This window comes from Citrus clementina, unplaced genomic scaffold (assembly GCF_000493195.1).
Source record: "Citrus clementina cultivar Clemenules unplaced genomic scaffold, Citrus_clementina_v1.0 scaffold_4, whole genome shotgun sequence".
Classification (NCBI taxonomy): Eukaryota; Viridiplantae; Streptophyta; class Magnoliopsida; order Sapindales; family Rutaceae; genus Citrus; species Citrus x clementina.
Genome location: NW_006262274.1, coordinates 15831369 through 15854396, shown reverse-complemented (window position 1 = coordinate 15854396; position 23028 = coordinate 15831369). Strand labels below are relative to the sequence as shown.

General features: G+C 34.9%; 1 protein-coding gene across 2 annotated transcripts in view; it reads right to left on the bottom strand.

Annotated features, from left to right (window-relative positions):
• The window catches only part of LOC18045597 (callose synthase 7), a 29523-nt gene extending 7289 nt beyond the window's left edge, over positions 1 to 22234 (bottom strand). For both annotated transcript variants that reach the window (XM_024185753.1, XM_024185754.1), the window contains exons 1-28: positions 21762 to 22234; positions 18137 to 18237; positions 16958 to 17070; positions 16778 to 16865; positions 16564 to 16674; positions 16323 to 16472; positions 13713 to 13802; positions 13493 to 13584; positions 13233 to 13356; positions 7205 to 7348; positions 7038 to 7114; positions 6881 to 6950; positions 5585 to 5707; positions 5385 to 5502; positions 4797 to 5131; positions 4623 to 4675; positions 4421 to 4481; positions 3168 to 3249; positions 3035 to 3084; positions 2829 to 2915; positions 2529 to 2633; positions 1510 to 1604; positions 1337 to 1418; positions 1088 to 1251; positions 854 to 977; positions 621 to 724; positions 400 to 505; positions 156 to 307 (exon numbers count right to left, since the gene is read on the bottom strand). In XM_024185753.1, coding sequence (XP_024041521.1) covers positions 156 to 307; positions 400 to 505; positions 621 to 724; positions 854 to 977; positions 1088 to 1251; positions 1337 to 1418; positions 1510 to 1604; positions 2529 to 2633; positions 2829 to 2915; positions 3035 to 3084; positions 3168 to 3249; positions 4421 to 4481; positions 4623 to 4675; positions 4797 to 5131; positions 5385 to 5502; positions 5585 to 5707; positions 6881 to 6950; positions 7038 to 7114; positions 7205 to 7348; positions 13233 to 13356; positions 13493 to 13584; positions 13713 to 13802; positions 16323 to 16472; positions 16564 to 16674; positions 16778 to 16865; positions 16958 to 17070; positions 18137 to 18237; positions 21762 to 21978 — 3218 coding nt within the window. In that variant the 5' untranslated portion in view covers positions 21979 to 22234. The remainder of the gene's footprint in view (positions 1 to 155; positions 308 to 399; positions 506 to 620; positions 725 to 853; positions 978 to 1087; positions 1252 to 1336; positions 1419 to 1509; positions 1605 to 2528; positions 2634 to 2828; positions 2916 to 3034; positions 3085 to 3167; positions 3250 to 4420; positions 4482 to 4622; positions 4676 to 4796; positions 5132 to 5384; positions 5503 to 5584; positions 5708 to 6880; positions 6951 to 7037; positions 7115 to 7204; positions 7349 to 13232; positions 13357 to 13492; positions 13585 to 13712; positions 13803 to 16322; positions 16473 to 16563; positions 16675 to 16777; positions 16866 to 16957; positions 17071 to 18136; positions 18238 to 21761) is intronic.
• Between the last annotated feature and the right edge of the window lie 794 nt (positions 22235 to 23028).

Sequence of the window (23028 nt, the reverse complement as noted above, 5' to 3'; positions counted from 1 at the left end):
TAACAGCACCATAAACATAGATTCCTTTCCAGTGAGGTAAGCTTCAATATTTCAGTAAATAAGTGTTCAACAATGACTGACCTAAAGGAGATCATATAGCTGTTCAACAATGACTGACCTAAAAGAGATCATATAGCTGTTCAACAATGACTGACCTAAAAGAGATCATGTCACGAACTTTTGGAGCACTTGGTATATTCATAAATAAGGAATTTGTAAAGAAAGTGATACGACGGCGGGCATCCAAATTCGTTGGCACGTTTATGGCAGATTCTTTGACAGTAAAAAGCAAATGGAGCCTAACCACCTATACAAAATGTAGAATGGAATAAGAATACAAGAACCCAACATAAAATTTTCAAGTGATAACTGAAACAAATAAATGACAACCAAGAGTACCTTTTCCCTCCAAGATTTATTCTGTGTAAGGGCGATATTTAGCCTTTCAAATCTCTGCTCTTTCTTGTAATTAGATTGAATTTGCACATGATACCTTTCAAGGATTCTACAGGGAAGAAGCAGAAATGCATATCATATACAACTCATCAAGGTTCATCAATTGTAAAAGTACAAAATACAAATAGGCCTTACATCCAAAGTTTGAATTCATCAGCACTTACTTAAAGCCGTTAACCATAATGTCCTGAAGGATGATTTCCATAATATCTTGGAGGACATTAATTATCTGAGACTTGTACACGTCTACAGCATCATATTCGGATAGCTGTCAGCCATCCAACCAACCAAATTGAGTACTCAGAACTGAAATTAAATCTACAAACTCATCACGAAAGTGCACACTAAGAGGAGAAATAAAAAAGTGAAAAAAGATAACATAAAGGAAAAATATTACCAAGAGTTTTAGAAACTTCTCCAACTTCTCACCCAGTGAAGGTATCCTGTTCATGCGAAATTCATTCAAAAACTTGTGTTGCTGGATGAAAATGTCAACATCATAACAAATCTTCCTCACAATACTGTTTCATTATAGAAAAAAGGAAACCAACTATGAGATTTCTAATATCAGGAGACTTTCTTCCTTTTATCTGTGAAAATATTGGAAATAATATTGGAAATTTACTCTTACTTCCGATCAGTTTCATCTTCCAGAAGACCATAAATTATTTCCCGGAGTGTCTCATAACATTCAACTACTGCTGAACGCATATAATCATCCTTCTTTATCTTCTTAAATAAATCAGTGTCCTCTTTCTCTTTAAAATCCTTTGCCATGTCTAATGCAATAGGAATCTGTCATACATCCAACACAATAAAATAAAAGTTAGAAATTGAGCATAGCATAAAATTAACATGAGAAACCACCCAAAAAATTTACCTTGCCAGCGAGCAGAAAAGGTGGCCACTGGACGACAGAGACATCGTTTGAAGAATATGGCACCAGCAACAAGTCTCTGTCCCTAAACAATGATAAATCAAAGTAAATATTAAAAACTTACAAAAGATGTCTATGATGTAAGACAGCTTTTTAATCAAGGATGCAGTCCTAACTCATTGCTGATCAGATCCTCTGCCCGCATAGATTCTATGAATTCATTCCACACATGAGCAAAACTTGCAAAATTCCTTCTTTCCATTGCCTTATCCTGCCATAGTTAATAATTTACTTTAGCCAAAGACACGAAATATGAAAGGCTCTAAGGTGGTATGTGCACAGTTTGATTAATACTACTGAAAGTCAGATTGATGGAGGTTCTGTTAGAGATACGCACTCGTGGGATTTCCATTATTTTCTAGGATCAGACTTATCTTAGGGTTTTATCTTTTTCTCATTCATGCCACTGCCTAAAAACAAGCTTGTGTAACTAGTGTTGATACAGACACTGAAGAATAAAGCATAATGCACCTACTACCTCTCAATTCTCATTTCTCATCCCTTTTTTTTCTCTCTTTCTTTTCTTTATTTGTCCGACATCACATGCAATATGAAGGGTGGGATACGATCGTAAATAGTGCCATCCTCTTTGGAAGCATCATGCGAAAGATATCATAGGGCATCTAACTGGAGACATATACCACTATAATGGGATCAGTTGGTGGGATTTCTAAAACCTATGGGATTTTTTTCAAAGGAATGGACATGTGGATTCCAATGACTTCCATTTGTCAGCAATAGAGGTTCGAGCAACCATCAGTTGCTTTCTGCAACGACTAAAGGTCATCAGACAATAAAATTCATATTTTCTTTCCCTCTGCCATCTAGATTTTCATTTTCCCATTTTCCTTGTTATTCCTCTCATCATTTTTTTCGTACTTTTTGCCCCCCCGTAATTAGAAGTTATGTCCAGTATTATTTCCACCAGCACAAAACACAGAATTGGAATATTAACCTTATCCTATCCTATGTGGTTTACTCTATTCTGCATGCAAATTGCGGCCTAGAGGGGAAATATTGCTAGCATTTCCGCTTGGAAGAAAAGGTAGCTAGCTGTATACGGATATTATTTGAAGTTTCAGACAATGGAGAGGAATAATGCAAATATTAATATGTTAATTAGAATTAGCAGCACCATGTATCTTCCCTTTGTATCCGCATCTGATGATGGCACAAGACGCCGACAAAAAGCTGTTGGCACAGACTGAAATCTAGAACGCAACATCCCAATTGTCCGTATCTAAGGAATGAAAATGGGTTCATACAACAATTACAAGAGAAAAAAAAAAGAAATCATGATAATCTGACTGATATAATTGTTACTACATCTTCCATATAAATCAAATATAGGATTCCGAAATCAATATAACGCACCAAACAATTAGTGAACTTATTAACATGTTTCCCCATAGAATGAGAAAAACTGGCCACTAACCTCACCCAAATGGCTTAGCGCCCCATGAATCCCACCAAAAAGTGTAGAAAATATGGAATACCATATTTGGGTATCCATAATATAAACCTACAGGTCGATAAAACAGGTCAAAATGAAAAACTTTGAAGTTAAAACTGTAATATATGAAACACAGTAAGAAAGCATAAAATTTGCTGCTCCCAAATATTCGTTTACAGTCTACTTACCAGGACAATTGGAGCCCATATTGCTATAACAACTCCAATATTATGGGTTACTACAGCAATTTCAGATAAAACATTCTTCAGCCACAAAGGTAAATTAGAACAGTTTAACCAAAAATAAAAGGAGAAAAATTACCATTCGGAAAGAATTCATGCCACTCATAGTTATCAACATGCAACTTCATAATCGACTTTGAAGGTCCAATTAGTGGCAGTATCTATGGAGAAAATATGTATATTATTGCTTTAGATCAATATTGATTTGAGATGGTATTCATAAATTGGAAAACAAGAGTGTAGTATTAATGATTTATGCACCACAGAATCAGTTCAGGTGTTCATCCCAATCAAAAGATATAGCTGCAGCATAAATTGAGCATAACAGCATATAGTTGTTTGATAGGAAATAAAGGAACTGTAACAGTTTGTATTTAATTCTTTATATAGATAGACAAACTCATATAGCATATATTCCGTTCTTTGACACCTTGACTGGCTAAAGATTAAATCATTTAACAAACTCCAATTCTTTTATAAAGTTCTGGGTGGAAGGAAATACTACAGACCAGATCCTTGTTTCTCAGGTCGATTTATCAACAAAAGATAGAAATTAGTGACAAGTGTTCAATATCATGCTCCAAGTATAGAGAAATAGACCCAAATGTGGCATGCACATAAAGTATTTCAACAAGACACTATGATTTGGAGCCAACGCAAACTGATTGAAAAAAAAAAAAAAAAACAGCACAACGGTATATGGTTGCTTTTGCCAATGTATCTAGATGAAGATGGCAAGCAAATTGACCTGTGAAGGAGAAAATAAAAGGTGAGGTTGCAGTAGGGCCCTCAAAGACTCTGCAAACAGACAAAGTTCCCTCTCCCTACCTCATTTGACTTGTAAATACAGGGTCTGACGATACAATATATATCCACATAAACATGAGACTTTATATAAACTAAAAAGTATCAGAACAACTAAAATAAATTCAGGTTGGACTCCTTTCATGGTCAAGGGGAAAGTGATGGTTGAGACGAAAAGCTAGATTTAAGATGACACCATACATTATAAAACACTGGTAGAGGACCATGCCACATGAATTTCAATATCATATAGATATTACTTATCAACGGAGGTTAAGAGAGTCCTAAATGTTCAATGGGAATTTTCTTGAGACAAATGGCAAGAATATGTATAAATACTAATTTAAATGAATTTTAGATACATAAGCTCATAGACACATGCAGACAAAAGTATTTATATGCGTCAATAACTTCATGAATGCATCTTCACTTTATTTTAAGCATCTACCCAATTTGCTTGCACTAACTTCAGCATAAATTTGAACCATAGAGGTACTAATTGCTTTAACATAGATAAGAACAAATCACCTCCACATAATAGCTAAATGCTAGCTTGCAGATGAGCAACAGGATCCAAAACAATGTATACCTGGAACATGAAATTTAATCTGTTAATGGAGAAGAGGCACATCCACATCATGACACAAGACTTTAAATCCACCCAAGTCCCAAACCCCAATATAGATAAAGGGAAAAAGAAATGGAAACCAAAAGCATCTTCTTATCTTACTTCAGAAGTTGGGACATGCCCTCATGCAAGCCTCTTCCTACATACAGTTTTGGCTGCAACATAATAAAATATACAAAAAGAACACTTATTCAATTTACAGAAATGAAATTCAAAAGGCAAGAAAGAGAAATAAGAACAAAATCAGTGAAAGATAACCATTCTAGATATTCTTACCTGAGCCCACCACATAAAAAGTGTGACGATGTGTGAGCTTGAATGCTCCATAATTCTCTCGAATTGTGGAAGGAAAAATAGAAGAGCAGCCAATATATTGGGCATCAAATAAATTGCAACAGCATAATTATACAAAGATCCCTGGCTCTGCCAACTTTCAGTCAAGTTGCTGAAGAATTTCACTAGTCGGGTTGAATTCTGCACAGAACTGGCATAACAAATTGGCAGAATCGCTGCCCACACAGCTGCAACTGCAAATTTCAGAAGGTACCTTAGTATTTGGGTAAATTTCAAGCTCCTCCAAGCATTGAAGCTGAGGGCTATATCCAATGCAGCTGCAGGAAAATGAGTAGGAAAGTAAGAAACCTTTGACTAAGTTTGTATCATTCTACAACATGCTGTTGGCAACAGCATGTATCGGCAGAGCTATAACTGTTGCACTGCAACATAATCAAGATTCAAAATTGCTAAAAAGCAGAGACATCATATAGCTAAGTTTCATTCTGTGTATGATTACAAGCAGGCAACAAGAACTAATTAATGAGATGGAGAAACAAATACTAACTTTTAATCGTATATCAACAATACCTTGGAGCAAATTAAGAAAAGCTTGAGTAATGAAAATGGTCAGTACACTTCTGAACACATCCTCATCAAAAAGTGCAGCCGGTGATCCATCAGGAGTCCATGCAACAATTACCATAGCCTAAAAGCCATAAATTCAAAAACACAATTAAGTTTTCCGAAAAAGGTAAAATAATTATCACACTCACACACAACCATGCCACCTGGAAAGCCATTATAAAGAATATCCACATTCGGTCAAAACTTCTATAAAGGTGCCAAAATGTGCGAGCTTCAACAAAATTAGTCTTAGGCATGCTCTTTGAAGCAGGTACTTTGTTAGGCATCTGCAAGCAAACATACGAACCTTAAATACTAAAAAACTAAATAATAAATAAAGAAACATAATACCAGTACAGGGAATTCATTGCAATAATCTAGGTGACAAATATGTCAAACCAATTAAGAGAAAGAAAAGCAGAAAACATTAGTTTGCTATCATTTTGATTCTATATATCTACTATGCTCAATATGATGGTTCAAATTTCAAAAAATGAATTGCCTAACCACCGTTACAAGTACTTTTCTCCCCGTCTAAATTAGCGTGAGCAAAATCCAGCGGCTAAAACTTCAACACACTATCACTTTTCAGTTTTGCAACAAATTAAAAGCAAGTGTGCAATAGAATTTGTCATTTAAGAATAATATTGCAACATTTAACCATTAATTTCAGTATAAACACAATCAACATGATCTTCCAATAATTGTAATCTTTTTTCTTGATGGTGACTTCCTTATTCTCATCCTTTTCTGTTACAATTTAAAATAATTCAATTGTGAAAGGAAGACACGTAATGCAGGTTGAAATACTCTTTTAATCACAAAATTATTTACCCAACTATTTCGAGCACTTTTCAATCAACTTAATAAACATATGATTTTTGTAGGTGTAAACAAGACAAAGTCAAATGCATTTAAGACGTGATTTTTAGTGTGACATCATATCATCAACTAGTGATCAAACTTATCTCTAACTCAAGGAATCAAAAGATAAATTAACGAATTTTTGTATTTATGATTCTTGGAAATCATTAACCAAGAATACTTCTTCTATAAGAAACACAGTACTCTGAATATAACAGTACAAGATGACAAATACAATAAGAACCTACCTTAGCATTTAAAAATAGAAAAAAAAATTGAAAACAGTGCAAGAGAGGAATGAACATCTCTTTGTAACAAGGAATTTCAAGATTTTTTTTTTTTTTTTTGGGTTAATTCTGAGGTTTTGAATATGTTTTTGTTGTAAAGCTTTCATAGTCTTTTAGATCCTATGCTTATTTTGTCATCTGATTTGCTCTCAACTATACCGATCTTCTAGTGATCTTTTTACGGGTTCTTTCTTTGTGGACTCATTGTTCACATTTTGTAATTATTGTTCTTATTAATACTAGTTTCTTTGTTTCCTGTAAAAAAACAAATGAATAAATAAGGGAATGAGCCTCATCTGCAGGCGATACCACATCTGAATGAACAGAAAATTCTTCTTTGAGGCCCGTTGGCCACTTTAGACTTAAACACTTGCTGGACCTGAAAACAATTGTTGGGGTTTTGTGGCGTTTCAGATAATAATTGTCTGATGAAGTAAGAACAAGAAGTTACTACCAGAAAACTCACCAAAAGTATTCATTTAAATCATCATAGTTTCTCCACCTTGAATGGCTTGCCTTTCCCCCATTGTTTCTCTTGGCTTCCTTTTTCCACCAAATATAATCAATATTCATGTACAAAGCCTGAAAGTGTTGAAAAAGACAATATGTGCAATACAGCAAAACAATAATTACCTTGTGCAACACCTGGTAGATGGGGGTTATAACAGTCCGCAGAAATTTTTCTTCATCAGGTGCAGCCGTTTGGCTACGATGGTATGTGTCTCCAGTGACAGGATGTACATTGCCAAACAAAAGTCCATTAACGTCTTCTGCCATCTTAGATAATCAGGAAATAAAACCCGGATTATTTTCAGTGACGCAGAAGATGTAAGACATTAAAAGGAATGAGACTGACAGTGTAGAAAACTGATATCATATTAACCATGAGCCACACAGTAAAATTGCCAAACAACAGTTGTTTTGGACATGCAACAAAACGTTAAATAAATTCTGTAAAATCATGCTAGACCCCAGTCCCAATCCCGAATTTGGTTCTAGATATATAGTAATTTGTAACCTAATATAGTTTATCACTCATTATAATTGAATAAGATTGCTTATATAATCATGGAGTTTTACCTAATCACTCATTATGGATATTCCTATTGTGTAAAATTTCATGACACATATGTTCATGAAAAACCATTAGTTATGATAAGAAACTGTGGAAAAGTCACTTGTTTTCTATCCTATTTTTAAGGAAAAAAGATAGGGATAGAATTTCAGTTTTTTAGATAGAGTTTGTTTCCTAGTTTCTTGGTTTGCAGTTAGTTGTTTACTTTCCTACTCTAGCACATTGTGTAACCCTATTGTAAAAATAAGAAAATGAGATACATATTTCTTCAATAATTTTCTCATGGTATCAGAGCCGCTCTTTGTTTCTTGGATTTAGTTTTCAATTCTATTTGAATACCAATGTCAAAGTATACCGAGCAAGAAACTTCTGAGTTATCTTCAGAGCAATTGCAACGGCATCTACAACCATCAAGTTATGTTTCTAATGATAGTCCATCACTTAAGATCACAATCCATAAATTGAATGGTCAAAATTTTCTTCAGTGGTCCCAATCTGTGAAGATGTTTATCAGAGGTAAAGGGAAGATTGGTTACCTTACTGGTTCAATTAAAGAACCAACTGAAGAAGACCCAAAGTTTCAAACTTGGGATACTGACAACTCAATGATCATGTCATGGTTAGTGAATTCAATGGAATCGGAGATAGGTCAAACTTGTTTCTGCCAACAGCAAAGGATTTGTGGGATGCTGTCACCGAGACCTATTCTGATTTGGGAAATTCTGCTCAGATTTATGATCTGAAAACCAGAATTTGAGAAACCAAACAAGGTAGTCAAGGAGTGACTAAATACTACAATATTTTGAAGGGCTTATGGCAAGAGTTAGATCAGTACTATGATGGCGAGTGGTAATGTGCTGTTGATAGTGCTAAATACAAGAAGATGTTAGAAAAAGAGCGTGTATTTGAATTATTAGCAGGTTTGAGTTCAGACCTTGACGAAGTCCGTGGGCGAGTACTTGGCAAGGAACCTCTTCCTTCTACCAGGGAACTGTTTTCTTATGTAAGAAGAGAAGAAAGTAGAAAGAATGTGGTGATGATGGGAGGTTCTTCAGCAGAGAACTCAGCCTTGATCTCTGTTACACCAAAAGCTCCACCGATTGGGGGAACAAAAAACTTGAAGAAAAGTGATGAGAAGACAGAGTTTGATGTGATTATTGTCACAAGCCAAGACATACCAAAGATGCATGTTGGAAGCTTCATGGAAAACCTCCAAATCTAAAAAACAATAAATTCTTTGGTAAACATAGTCAAGGTTTTCAAGTTTTTGGGGAAAATAAGCCGACAATCAACACTGGAGAATCCGAATCTCAACTCTTCACTAAAGAGCAGTTAGAGCAACTGTACAAGTTTCTTAATCAGTCACAATCTCTCCCAAATCCTTCATCTTCTAGTTCTTTAGCCCAGAAAGGTAATAATTTCACTGCTTTAGGAGTTGTTTATGAGAAAAAAGATCCATGGATCATCGATTCAAGAGCAACCGATCATATGACCAGCCATTCTAAATTATTTTCTTCATATATTCCATGTTCTGGTAGTCAAAAAATTAAAATTGCTGATGGTTCACTATCTTCTGTAGCAGGAAAAGGATCTATTCCTATCTCCACAAATTTGGTGTTAACATCTGTTCTTCATGTTCCTAATTTGTCTTGTAATCTTTTATATGTTAGCAAAATTACCAAGGATCTTCATTGCATTGCTAAATTCTCTCCTTCCTATTGTGAATTTCAGGACCTGTGTTCGGGGAAGAAGATTGGCAGTGCTAGAGAGGTAGATGGTTTGTACTACTTCGAGGAGGATGTTAGTTTGTGTGGAGAAGCTCAGGCAGCAAATAATGAACTAACTTTCTCTATTGAAGATGAAATAATGTTGTGGCATCTCTGATTAGGTCATCCTAGTTTTTCTTATTTACAACATTTGTTTCCTTTGCTGGTCAAGAATAAAAATCCTTCTTTGTTTCAGTGTGAAATTTGTGTATTGTCCAAACGTCATCGTGCATTTTTTCCTTCATAGTCGTATAAAAAATCTGCACCTTTTTCTCTCATACACAATGATATTTGGGGACCCTCTCGTGTTACAAACATTTCGGGGGCTAAATGGTTCATAACTTTTATTGATGACCACACTCGTGTTTGTTGGGTCTACTTGCTTAAAGAAAAATCAGAAACTGCAACAATTTTTAAAACCTTTCATACCATGATTCAAACACAATTTCAAGCAAAAATCCAAGTCTTTAGAACTGACAATGGGAGAGAATATTTTTCTACTACCCTTGGTCATTATTTCATGGAAAATGGCATTGTGCACCAATCCTCTTGTGTAGATACTCCTTAGCAAAATGGTATTGCTGAATGGAAAAATCGACACTTGTTAGAAGTTGCACGCTCTCTTATGTTCACAAATAGGGTACCAAAATAGTTTTGGGGTGAAGCCATTCTCACAGCATCATACTTGATAAATCGTATGCCTACCTGAATCTTTAATTTTCAGTCTCCATTAAATGTTTTCACAAAATTCTATCCTACCGCTAAGTTTTTCACATCTTTACCACCCAAGATTTTTGGGTGCATTGCTTTTGTTCACGTTCATACACAGAACAAGAGCAAACTTGATCCTAGAGCTTTAAAATGTGTATTTCTTAGCTATTCTCCTACTCAAAAAGGCTACAGATGTTATGATCCATTGTCTAAAAAATTCTTCGTCACAATGGATGTCACATTTTTTGAAAATAGATATTTCTTTCCCAAAACTTCTCTTCAGGGGGAGAATCATACTCAGGAAGATCATTTTTGGGAATTATCTCTTCCAATGCCTATTATGTCTTGTGTACCTCCTGTTCATTCTACAATGCCATCAATTGTGAATAATGAAGAATCATTAGAGAGAGTTCCAGAACCAGAGCTTCAAGTCTACACATGACGGAATTCGAAAAGGTCAAATCATCATTCCTCTCCTCACTGCCAAGACTCGGATCCAAACACAGGCAACTTGGAACTTGCAGGTAACATTCATTCTAATCCTATTTCAGAATCTGTTTTAGAAACTACAAATGATCTAGATGTTTCAATTGCACTACAAAAAGGAACTAGGTCTTGTACTCTTCATCCAATTTCTAAGTATGTGTCATATCATAGATTATCTCCATCTTTTAGAGCTTTTGCAGCTAACCTGTCTGTCATAGCAATTCCAAAATCTGTACAAGATGCTCTTTCTATTCCAAAATGGAGAGATGCTGTGTATGTAGAGATGAGAGCTCTAGAAAAAAACAAAACTTGGGAACTAGTCAAATTACCAGAAGGAAAAAAACCAGTGGGTTGCAAGTGGGTTTTTACAGTTAAATACAGAGCAGATGGGTCACTTGAGCGGTACAAAGCTAGGCTTGTCGCGAATGGTTTTACACAAACATATGGCATTGACTACCAAGAAACATTTGCTCCAGTGGCAAAGATGAATTCCATTCGGGTTTTGTTGTCTCTTGCAGCAAGCTTAGGATGGCAACTACAACAGTTAGATGTTAAGAATGCGTTTCTTAATGGAGAGCTTGAAGAAGAGGTATCTATGGATCTACCACCAGGTTTTGAGAATGAATATGGTATTGAAAAAGTGTGCAAGTTGAAAAGATCACTTTACGGCTTAAAACAATCTCCTCGAGCTAGGTTTGACAGATTTACCAAATCTGTTCATAACTTTGGATATTTACAGAGTCAAGCAAATCATACAATGTTTTTTAAACACTTCATTGATGGTAGTGTTGTGATCCTCATTGTATATGTAGACGATATCATCTTGACTGGAAGCAATGTAATAGAAATGGAAAATCTCAAGAAGGTTCTTGTTAGAGAATTTGAGATGAAGGACCTTGGACCCTTAAGATATTTTTTGGGCATGGAAATTCCAAGATCCAGTAAAGGCATTTTTGTTTCTCAAAGGAAATATAATTTAGACTTGCTCAAGGAAACTAACATGTTGGGATGCAAACCTGGAGACACTCCTATTGATCCTTATCACAAATTGGGATATGCAATTGAAGGAAAATCAGTGGATAGAGAAAGTTACCAAAGGTTGGTTGGTAAGTTGATATACTTGTCTCATACTAGGCCAGACATAGCCTTTGCAGTAAGTGTTATTAGTCAATTTATGCACTCTCCATGTAAAGAGCACTTAGAAGCTGTTTACAAGGTTCTCAAGTACTTGAAAAAAACTCCCGGAAAAGGCCTGCTATTCAAGAAAAATAACAATCTGCAAGTTGAAGTATATACTGATGCAGATTGGGCTGGATCTGTTATTGATAGAAGGTCAACTTCAGGGTATTGCACATTTGTAGGAGGAAACTTGGTAACTTGGAGGAGTAAGAAGCAATCAGTGGTTGCAAGAAGCAGTGCTGAAGCTGAATTTAGAGCAGTAGCACATGGTATTTGTGAACTTTTGTGGTTAAAGAAGCTACTTGAAGAATTGAAGATTATCATTGATGTTCCTATGAAGTTGTATTGTGACAACAAGGCAGCAATAAACATTGCTCATAACCCTGTTCATCATGACAGAACTAAACATGTTGAAGTGGATCATCATTTTATCAAGGAGAAAATAGAAAGTGGTTTGATATGCATGACCTTTGTTCCAACAACAAAGCAGTTAGCTGATATTCTTACTAAAGGACTTCATAAATCAAGCTTTGAGTCACTAACTAGCAAGCTTGGAATTATTGATATCTTCGAACCAACTTAAGGGGGAGTGTGGAAAAGTCACTTGTTTTCTATCCTATTTTTAAGGAAAAAAGATAGGGATAGAAAAGAAAAAAGATAGGGACAGAATTTCAGTTTTTTAGATAGAGTTTGTTTCCTAGTTTCTTGGTCTGCAGTTAGTTGTTTACTTTCCTACTCTAGCACATTATGTAGTTTAGAATCTATATATATGTATTGTGTAACCCTATTGTAAAAATAAGAAAATGAGATACATATTTCTTCAATAATTTTCTCAGAAACAAATGAAAGAAATCTGATTAACATTATTAGAAACGATAGGAGCATATAAATGTGTACGAGTGGGCTGTTACTGCTACAATGTCTATGTCATATAGTTTTGGGAAATTCCATCTAGAAATGTGAATAATGACTAGTAGGAAAATATGGCCAAATGTGATAGGCGGTTCAGGTCACTCAAATTACAGTGAGAAATAGTGAGTCATAAACTCACACATGCTTGTCAAAATTGCCAGTGCATACCCCAGGTTTAACAGGTTAAACATATGAAAGAGACATCTAAGTCAACGATCCTTTTAAAGTGAGAAGACCTCATATTTCTGTCCAACCTCCTCTTCCACAAAATTCAAATATATATGCATGCTAATGAGTAATTACTTAATAATTTTCTTTCAAGAGATTGATGCAGAGATCAGCTAGAGTAAGAACAGCCAAAGGACTGAAGACAAAACTGTACAATAATAATTGACAAACAAGCAAGCAACACTTCATCATCAGTTGACTGAAGATTCACAGTTCAACTAGTCTAATACACAAAGAAACTAGTTCCAGCCAACAGATAGAGAATACTCAGATCAACAATCGTATTCAGTGACAGTAAACTTACTTTATGGAAGATGTAGCAAATGCATTCAGGCATAAACCGAATATTTGAAGCTTCACCCCAGATAAGAAGAAAAAGCCCAATGTAGATAAGCTGCAGCTGTTGTTTGTGAGAACCTTGAGGAATCCTGCAAAGTGAAAACAATCCTCTCACTATCTGCAAAACCTAAGTGTCATCTTGTTGTACACACTATGGTAGTGTGTAAAATATTCACTAATCCATGGTTCAAGCTTATAATTTTGGAAAGCAACACGATAACTTACCTAGTATTTTGTTCACAACACAAGTACTTACACCATGACCAATAGTTCTTGAAGATTTTATCCATCAACTTCTGTACAGTGCTGCTCCTAAGCTGAAATAAGCTTTTGTCAATCTTCAGGATATGATGAAATAAGGAATATAATTAAGAAATATGTTAAGTGTATTGAAAGAATCTAAGACATCAGAAAGCATTAAGTGGGCCAGTAGAACAGTATATACCTGCGTATAAACTACAAGATCCCTTTTTCGTACATCCATATTGGCAAGCAGCAGTATTAGGTGCTCCCTCTGATTCGCTACATTTCCTTTCTTCAAGTTCCAGTAAGATGCATGAAACAAAAAAAAAAAAGTTTTAGATGCTTTCCTCAACAGAAATTCATTCAATTTTTAAGATATACATGTAATTCACAGACAACATTTTATATATATATATAGATCAAACCATGATGATAAGTATACACAAGCTGGAGCTATCAAGGGATAATGTTACACGTCTAAGGGTTTTAGGTTAGGTAAGAATAAGATGAAATTTACTGGAATATGGTGAAAACTTATAACCATAAAGTGCCCATTTTTAAGTTATCTTAATTCAATTATTTATAAACAACAGAGACCGAGGCAAATATTGACCACAGAAGTAAAGCAAGGAGGATAGTATATCTATGCAATTAGAGAATTATGTAATTGTAGAAACCCACAGAATTAAAGTGAGGTGGATGGCTAGAGAAGTTCAACTTTTTTCTTTTGATAAGAAACTCAAAACTGTATCTAGTGAATCTAGACCAAGGTGGAAGTTGTATTAACCCGCAGGTTCTCTAAAGATGAGTACGCCCAGATCTGATTCACTTGCATGTACCGAGGTGACCTTGAATGCGCTCTGACACGTGGGGGAAGATCTGCTTGACAGCATTGAATTGTTGCTGCTTTTGCTATTGGTCTAAATATCGCTGCAACCAATATCCCAAAAGTAGTTCAACCAATTACATAATTTTAAAATTCCCATGGGGTAGAAGACAAATATTTATAAACAGTCAAAGCTTCAGTTACACTTCAGGGAACTTGGTTTGATGTAGTAAAGAAATAATGGTTCTCTAAAATGGATGTGGCCAAATAATGGATGATAAGATGGAATAGAGGAACAAAAGGATTGACAAGATACAAAATGAATAGATTTTTCAAAAGTAGACTAGGGGCTATGGGAATCAGTTGATTATGATTTTCTTTTGGTTATATCCAACATGGACCCAGAATCCTTCAACATAGAGGAGAGACTTTATTGAAGTGGTCTTAAAGAAAAGGAGAAAGAAACAGATCAAGAAATACATGCCTAGAGTATTGGAAGAGAACAGAATGTTTAGTTCTAAAGAGGCTACAAGCAAAATGACTCTGGTAGGACATAATATGAGGAAAAGATTCGTAAATAAATCCTAACAAATCTGAATATGAGGCTTAGAAAGTTGAATCTCTATTACTCAACTGGTAAAAGTGATACCTCTGTCCTAGTTACTAAGTTAGAACTTAGAAGGAGTGGGGTGGGAGAAGAAATTCCCGAAGTGCATTGCTTCAAGAGAAGAGCTGACTCTCCTTTTTTTTTTTTTGATTAGATGGGGCTCAATCAAGCGAGCTAAACAGGAATAAGATGGGGTTGAGTAACCCCAAACAAGTCTTGTACAATAATTGAATAAATACCCACAAGTTGACTCTCCTTCTTTAAGTCTGAGGTTTATGATCAATTTTTGATATGATATAGTGGGATCCTATACAATGGATAGAGGTGGTCAATGGGGTGGACGGCACGTGTCCGTACAGCACAGCACGGCATGAGAATGTTTCAGTAGAGCACGCGGCACTGCACGGCACACACGTGGGTTGGGCCGGGCTTAGAATTTTAGGCACGTGGGCTTTAAAAACACGGCACGATTAGAGATGGGTCAAAGCACGACACGCGAAAAAACACGCAATAAGCACGTTTCATTTTTTAATGAAAGTAAACTTAAAATTTTATGATTTTATAAATAACTTGAAATTGAATCTTTTATTATATTTTATTAGCTCAAGTTTTTTAAATTTATTTAATTCTTAGTTTCAAAAAAATTATAATTGATTTATGTTTATAATTTATTAATAAATAACTGATATCATTATTTTAATAAATAAAATTATAAATATCATGATTTTATAAATATGTATTAATATTATTATAAACTATGATAAATGACTCTGCGTAATTCCAAGTTAACAATTAAGTTAACCCTTCAAAAAATTATTATTATTGTTGTTGTTAAGTACTAAAAAAGAATTATAATACCATAGAGTCAAACTTAATAACTAATATTACGTTCTCTTATTATTATTAATTTATTAATATTGAAAATGGAGTTGAGTTTTGAATTTTTGATTCTATTAAATTTGAATAAAGGCACGTGGATCCAAAAAAGTACATACGCTTAAAAAAAAAAAAAGACAACAACTTAGCATGAGCTCTAAAAAAAATAAAAAAGGAAAAAAGCTTAGTGGCCTTTTTTCCTAGGCACGTCACGTGTAGGCACAGCACGAGTGGGCACGGCACGTGTGCCAGGCCGAGCCTAATAGAAAAAAAAATTAGGCACAACACGACATGGCACAAGCATGAGCAGGCCTGGGCTTCCTTTGATGGGCCCGTTAGCCATCTCTAACAGTGGACTAAGAATAGAGTTAAGCTTAATAACCAATGAACTAAAGCCTACAGCATGTGACATGTAGATAGAAAAAAAAAATAAAGGAAAAAGAGGGACTCTAGTAGTAATTAAGAAGAATAAAAGGGAAAGGGGGGATTCTAGAATTAATTACCTGAAACCCAAAAACGGATGAAAGCCAATCGAGTATATCAAAAATTGATTTGCTCCTTTCCTCAGGAAAGTCATGAGGAGCATTGGTTGAATGAACACTAGGCTTGGGAAGGTTTTGCACATTTTGCAGAGCATGAAGTGCAGCTTTGATCTATATTCCCACGGGGAGGATAAAAAAGAATTATGGATAAATTTAATGAGCATAAGAAAAAACAAGATAACAAATACTTCATATATGCAACCTCTGGAAGTTCCATAATTGCTGCCTTGGCCCCAATAGCCTTTAGTGGAAGAATGTTATAGTTTTCACATTGTTCTCTTTTACTCTGAACATCTTGAGCATAACTGTGGGTCTGCAAGGACAAATCAATTGTGAATTAACGATTTCAGTACTTTCCATATGAAAATATGAACTTAAAAATATATGTTATGAAACTGATATTATACAAATCAAACCTGATCGTCGATTCTTTGTGGAGGAACAACTGTTTTCAGCACATCATACAGAACTGATGCAATCTGCAAAATATTAGCCATCTCCTCCCTTCAACAAGAAGCAAAAACGAAAAAGATCAAGACAATGACTATGGTGCTTAGCTGAAGTGGGCATGTCAACAATCTAAAATCATGCCTTACGGTTCTTTTGTATATTGGCCTTCTTTAATATTTTTGTTATAGAAATTCCAATAATACAATATGATTTCTTTTGGATCAGTTCTTGCAAGCTGATGTTGTGCTTCTTCTTCCTCCTGCAACAAATAGAAATTTAAGACATGACAAATCTTTCATTTTGGATTTCTTGAAACGTCATTGGATTTTAGTCTCAACATCAGTTTTGAAACCCGATATGTATTCAAAAAAAAAAAAATTAGAGAAAGAAAGAAAAACAGAGCTAGTAAGATGTATTGAAATACTTAGCCAATGAATTCCTTTGCATAGCTTAGACAATAAATAAGATAACCATCAATATACATTGCAAATGGAGATTACAGTCTCTATAAATTTTATCTATGAACTCCTACAATGCCTATTCAGTGGTGACCACCAGCTTTCAAGTCTTTCTTAAAAGATGATAAAGATAAATATATATCAAAAGAAGCAGTTACTCTAAATAGTAGAATGCAAGATTACAAAGAATTATTAACATTAGACAACTGCAAGTTAAAAATTCCCTGGCTGCAGATGTTAACTACAGAATTCAAGTCTTGAGAGAGGTCATATCATATAAAAGGTTGAAAGGATAAGACCGCATTTGTACATCCCCTCCAGGACCTATTTTGGCAAGATGAGGATGAGGTAATGGCCTTTTGGGCCAAACTTCCAGATTGTAACCCCATTAATACCCATATTCAAATTTTTCAGAGAACCAAACCATTAGAAAAGTTACTAGAGGTGGTCTAACTTCTATACTGCTATACATACCAAACAATGAGAGAAATCATTTAGACGATTAACATGTGCTAGAGAAACCGCTTGACCAAAAGCTTAAGCTCATAGATAATGGCCCAATAATAGTATTACAATAAATCTTAACAACCTTCCTCACCAGGAAACCAAAAATCAAAAGTGATCCAGGAAATTGAAGAAATACATGAGAGAGATTGCATGTAGGGGAAAGTGAACTTGAGACCTTGGCACTGATACCATATTAGAGAAACTACTTAACCCAAAAGCTTAAGCTCATCGGCTAACAATAGTATTTAAGACAAGTCTTAAAAACAATTTTTTTTTTAAAAAAAAGGACTGTACTTCAATGACAAAAGGAAGGAAAAAAAAATAACAATTATAAAAACCAGCAATAACTATTAGATCTACCTTCTCGAGTTTATGCACAAGATAGGTCTTAAACTGCCGGACACCACGTCCACTTGATGGTGGATCCATCCTATGAGCCTTCTCGAATGCATGGAAGCGACCTGGTTGAAAAAAATATACTGACGTCACAATCAAAGTAAATTTCAACCATAGAAGCATGTTGAAAGTACCTTTGTCTTAGACAAAATTAAGCCAAAGAAAACACAAACACACAATTATAAATAAAGCAAAAAACAAAAGACACTTACTAAAATAATGTAGTATGCAGTAGAATAAAAAAGAAAATAGATATTGCATCTTATGCAACATTAATTCGAGGTGAAAAACTTTATAAAACTTTTTTTTTTTCTAGGAAAAGTGAATTTCTATTCCTGAGAGCAGTAGTACCCACTTTCTCATGAAAATGGTGTGTATTTATCACTGGTGAGCAGAACAAAAAGCCAAATACTGGTGCAAAGCCATTCAGTTGTGGAACTCATTTAGTGTTTCCTTTTCTCTTCTTTTCTTTTTGTTGAATAATAAAGGATAAATTTCACGAGATTTTGAGATGTGGATGATATAATTCTAACAAGTGATGATCCTAAAGAGTTGACAGATCTGAGGGAGAAAATGGCACGAGATTTTGAGATCAAGGACTTGGGTGTGCTAAAATACTTCCTTGGTATGGAATTTGCAAGATCGAAGGAAGGTATCTTTGTAAACCAAAGAAAATACATTCTTGATCTTCTCAAAGAGACAGGTTTTCTGGGTTGTAAGGCTGCTGAGACTCCCATTGAAGTCAACTTAAAACTTCATCCTGCTAAAGCTGAAGATGTGATTGATAGGGAGAAATTTCAGAGACTAGTAGGGAAATTGATCTACTTGTCACATACACGTCCTGATATAGCTTTCGCTGTAAGCATGGTAAGTCAGTTCATGCACTCACCAGGACAGGAACACTTTGATGCAGCCTATGGGATACTAAGATATCTAAAGGGAACCCCTGGAAAGGGTCTTATGTTCCAGAAACGGGACAACCTTCAAATTGAAGTCTATACAGATGCAGATTGGGCTGGTAGCTCAACTGACAGGCGATCAACTTCAGGCTACTGCACCTTTATTGGAGGAAATCTCGTTACATGGCAGAGCAAAAAACAAAGTGTTGTGGCTCAGAGCAGTGCTGAGGCAAAGTTCGGGTCACTCGCACATGGAATTTGCGAGGCAATATGGATAAAGAGACTATTTGCAGATTTAAAGATTCCAGTGTCTCTTCCCATAAAGATTTACTGTGATAACAAAGCTGCCATCTCTATTGCCCACAATCCAATTCTGCATGATAGAACTAAGCATATTGAGGTTGATAAGCATTTCATCAAGGAGAAAATTGAAAGTGGGGTAATCTGAGTTCCCTATGTACCAACCGCACAACAGATAGCAGACATACTCACCAAAGGACTACACAAGGGACATTTTGAACTACTAGTCAGCAAGCTAGCTATGGAAGACATCTACAAGCCAGCTTGAGGGGGAGTGTTGCAAGATATTAATTCAAACCAGAGGAAATTGTCCAAAAATAGAGTTATTACAATTGATCTAGTTTCCTAGAATAGCTGCATGTATAGTTGTCAATTAGCTAGGATACTTTCCTCAATTAGCTAGGATAGTTTCCTAAATTAGTTCATTGTAAAGCTATATATTTGTACTATTGTATTCTGATCAGAGATATAGAAATACAAGTTATTCACCTATACTTCACCTTGACACCCCAAAAGTATGAAAACTTTAATTTACATTGTTCAAAAGATGATGGCAAATGGGGGCGCGTTGATTTTTTATTTTAATCTTCTTAACATTAAATGGGGACAAATTGATGTTTTCACACTTTTGGGAGGTAAATTGAAAATTTTAAGTAAGGGGTAAATTGAAGTCTGTCCAATAATAAATGAAAATTGTTTTGATTGTAAGAAGTAAATTTACAAAATAAAATTTAGAACTACAAAGAAAAAGACATTTAAGATAAACCCTTAGACTGATGTGAGGTGAGAACTGAATAATTTAAAAAGATACAATAAAAAAAAAATATTAGAAGCAAAAGTTTGGATGCCCTTTCTTCTATATAATCCACTTTCAACTCTGCTCCATCATCAAGGATTATAACATTCATGTCCAAACAAACAACAGAAGTTTGTTAGATAGACCTCTTATGGAAACCAGGAAAGACCAAGATATTATATCTATCCCTAACTAAATTCAATGAAGCACTGTCCGAAATATTTCGGACCAAACATACAATATATCAATCCGGGAACAAAAACCAAAGCATGGGAGCAAAGAATTTAAAAGTGGTCTATAAGATAACAAATTTTTTTTTTTCAAGTCAAGAGGTGCTTTTGAGTGCCCGAGATAGAACCTGTTGATTGTTTATGAGAAAATGGAAAATCTGTAACATTTATGGTCTATCAAAAAAGGCTGAAGATCATTTATGGTCTATCAACAAAGGCTGAAGATCATTCCTAAGGCAACCATCAGAAAGAACATCAGCAAAAGGAATGCAAAGATTCCAACACTAGCAACCATGGTATATTGCTTTTGTTGGCAGACAATATTTTAATCACAAAAGGAAAACATTTCTTGTTCATACAAACATCAAAAGATATTAATGAGTTAAAATCAAGAGAAAATCCCTCCAAAAGCCATTATATTCATGTGTTCAATTAATGCCTTGAAAATAAGGAGGACTATGACTAGATATTTGAGTTGTCTTGAGTTCTTAATTAGGAGCATCAAAAGCCATCTCATGATTCAGATTCAAACTTATCTGGAGCGACACAAAGGTGTTTTGAAAACCAAGAACTCATGATATAGAAAATATGTTCACCAACAGTCCATGAAATTTCTTCCTGGGCCACCTAGACATATAGCACTGGACTTAAAACCGTAAGTTGTTTTCTGCATCTAGAAATGATAAGGACAAGGAAAACTGCAAAGGCTACCACAGACCCAGGAAGTAAACCGTTACCTTTGGAGATTTACATGACAGACCAATTAGCTCCAGCTACGGAAGCTTTTGTCACCAATTTAGAACCAGCATCATATATGCATTCATCGTGCTTAAAATGCATCTACTGATCAAATTGCTGCAGTAAATATTACCTTCATGCATTATTATGCTGAGCACTCGTCCTCCTTTTCCAAATTATACAAGAAATGCTTTGAGGGGAAGGCTTTTGATACGCCATTTTTGTCATTCACTCGTCTCACCAACACAACACATGGTTTACATTTCTTTTACCTCTCATGCATAGAACAATTTCATTTACCGCACATTGACCTTTGCGCCTAACAAACTCAAACTCACCAAAATGAAAGCACATCGTTTCACAAACAAATACAATAATTTAAGCATACCTACGACACCACATATACATTGCACTTCTTTCGGATAAAAAAAAAAAAAATCAAATTCTAATAGATTCTATAAATTAACATGTGCCCCAAACACCCACTAATTTGCTTAGCAGCTAAGATACAGTACACACATTAACAGAATCCAACATATGACAAGCAATAAGCTAGCAGCCAATAACATCACATTGACAATCAAAAAAATAAAATAAAGAGAGACAAAAGAAGAAGAAAAACTAACAGAGATAAGCGACCCTTGGATTATCCTTCTCGATTTGATTGGCGACGCGAAGAACGGGAGCAATAGCAGCCAAAGACGAAGGCACGAGCTCACTGTCAATGGCAGAGCTGTCTTCGTCCTCCACGTCGACAAACATTTTCTGGGCTTGACTCATCGCCTTCGACTGCCTACGCGGTGTTGGGGCCCTCGTTTTCTTGGTCCCACTCGAACTCGCCATGACGACACCGTTTCTTCGAAACACTCACTACTGCTGCTACAATTACGTGAAGCACTCGTTTCACTATCTCCTTCTTCTTGTTGTTGTTTTGAATTTGGTTTGTGAATAGACAAATTTTTTTCCTCTTTGTGGGCATTTGTATAGAAAGAGAATGAGAGTGAAAGAGAGATGCTTGAGTGCTATGAGGGGCAAAGTGGTTGTCTCTACCAGCAAGAAAAGAAATAATATTAGAGGGAATTGCGTGGGATATACCCCATTTCCCTCAAAATACAAAAAATAAACCTTGAACTATTAAAATATTTAATTATATATACACACGCACACACAGAGAAAATATAAAAATAACCTCAATCAAATCATAACAAAATTGAACTAATTCTCTAAATCACAAAGTCAAGTAAGATCAAAAGCAGTAAAAAAATAATACTTGATGTTTATTCAACTTGTTTAAAAAATTACTCGATTTAGTATTCAACTCATTCAACATATTTACTCGACTTCTTACTTGATTAGATATTCAACTTACTCAACTCCCTTATTTTACTTTTTACTAGATTGAATACTTGACTTATAGGACTCCGTACACGACTTTTTCAAAAAATAACATAACTGTTACTCGACTTGTTCAAAAAACTTACTCAACTTTTACTTGATTTATTTTAAATATTGCTCAACTTAATACTTGACTCATTCAATATATTTACTCGAATTTATAAAATGACTTCTTACTCAACATTATTACTTGGTTCTTACTCGACATGTTCAAAAACTTGACGTTTGCTCGACTTGTTTAAAAAATTATTCAGCTTTTTGCCAACTTAATACTCAACTCATTCAATGTACTTACTCGTCTTCATATTCAACTAGATACTCGACTTATTCATCTCATTTACTTCTTACTCGACTAAATATTAGACTTACCTGACTTCGTACTCAACCTCTTTAAAAATTACATAACTCTTACTCGACCTATTCAAAAAAAAATTAATCGGCTTTTACTCAATTTATTTTAAAAATTACTCCACTTAATACTATGACTCATTTAATATA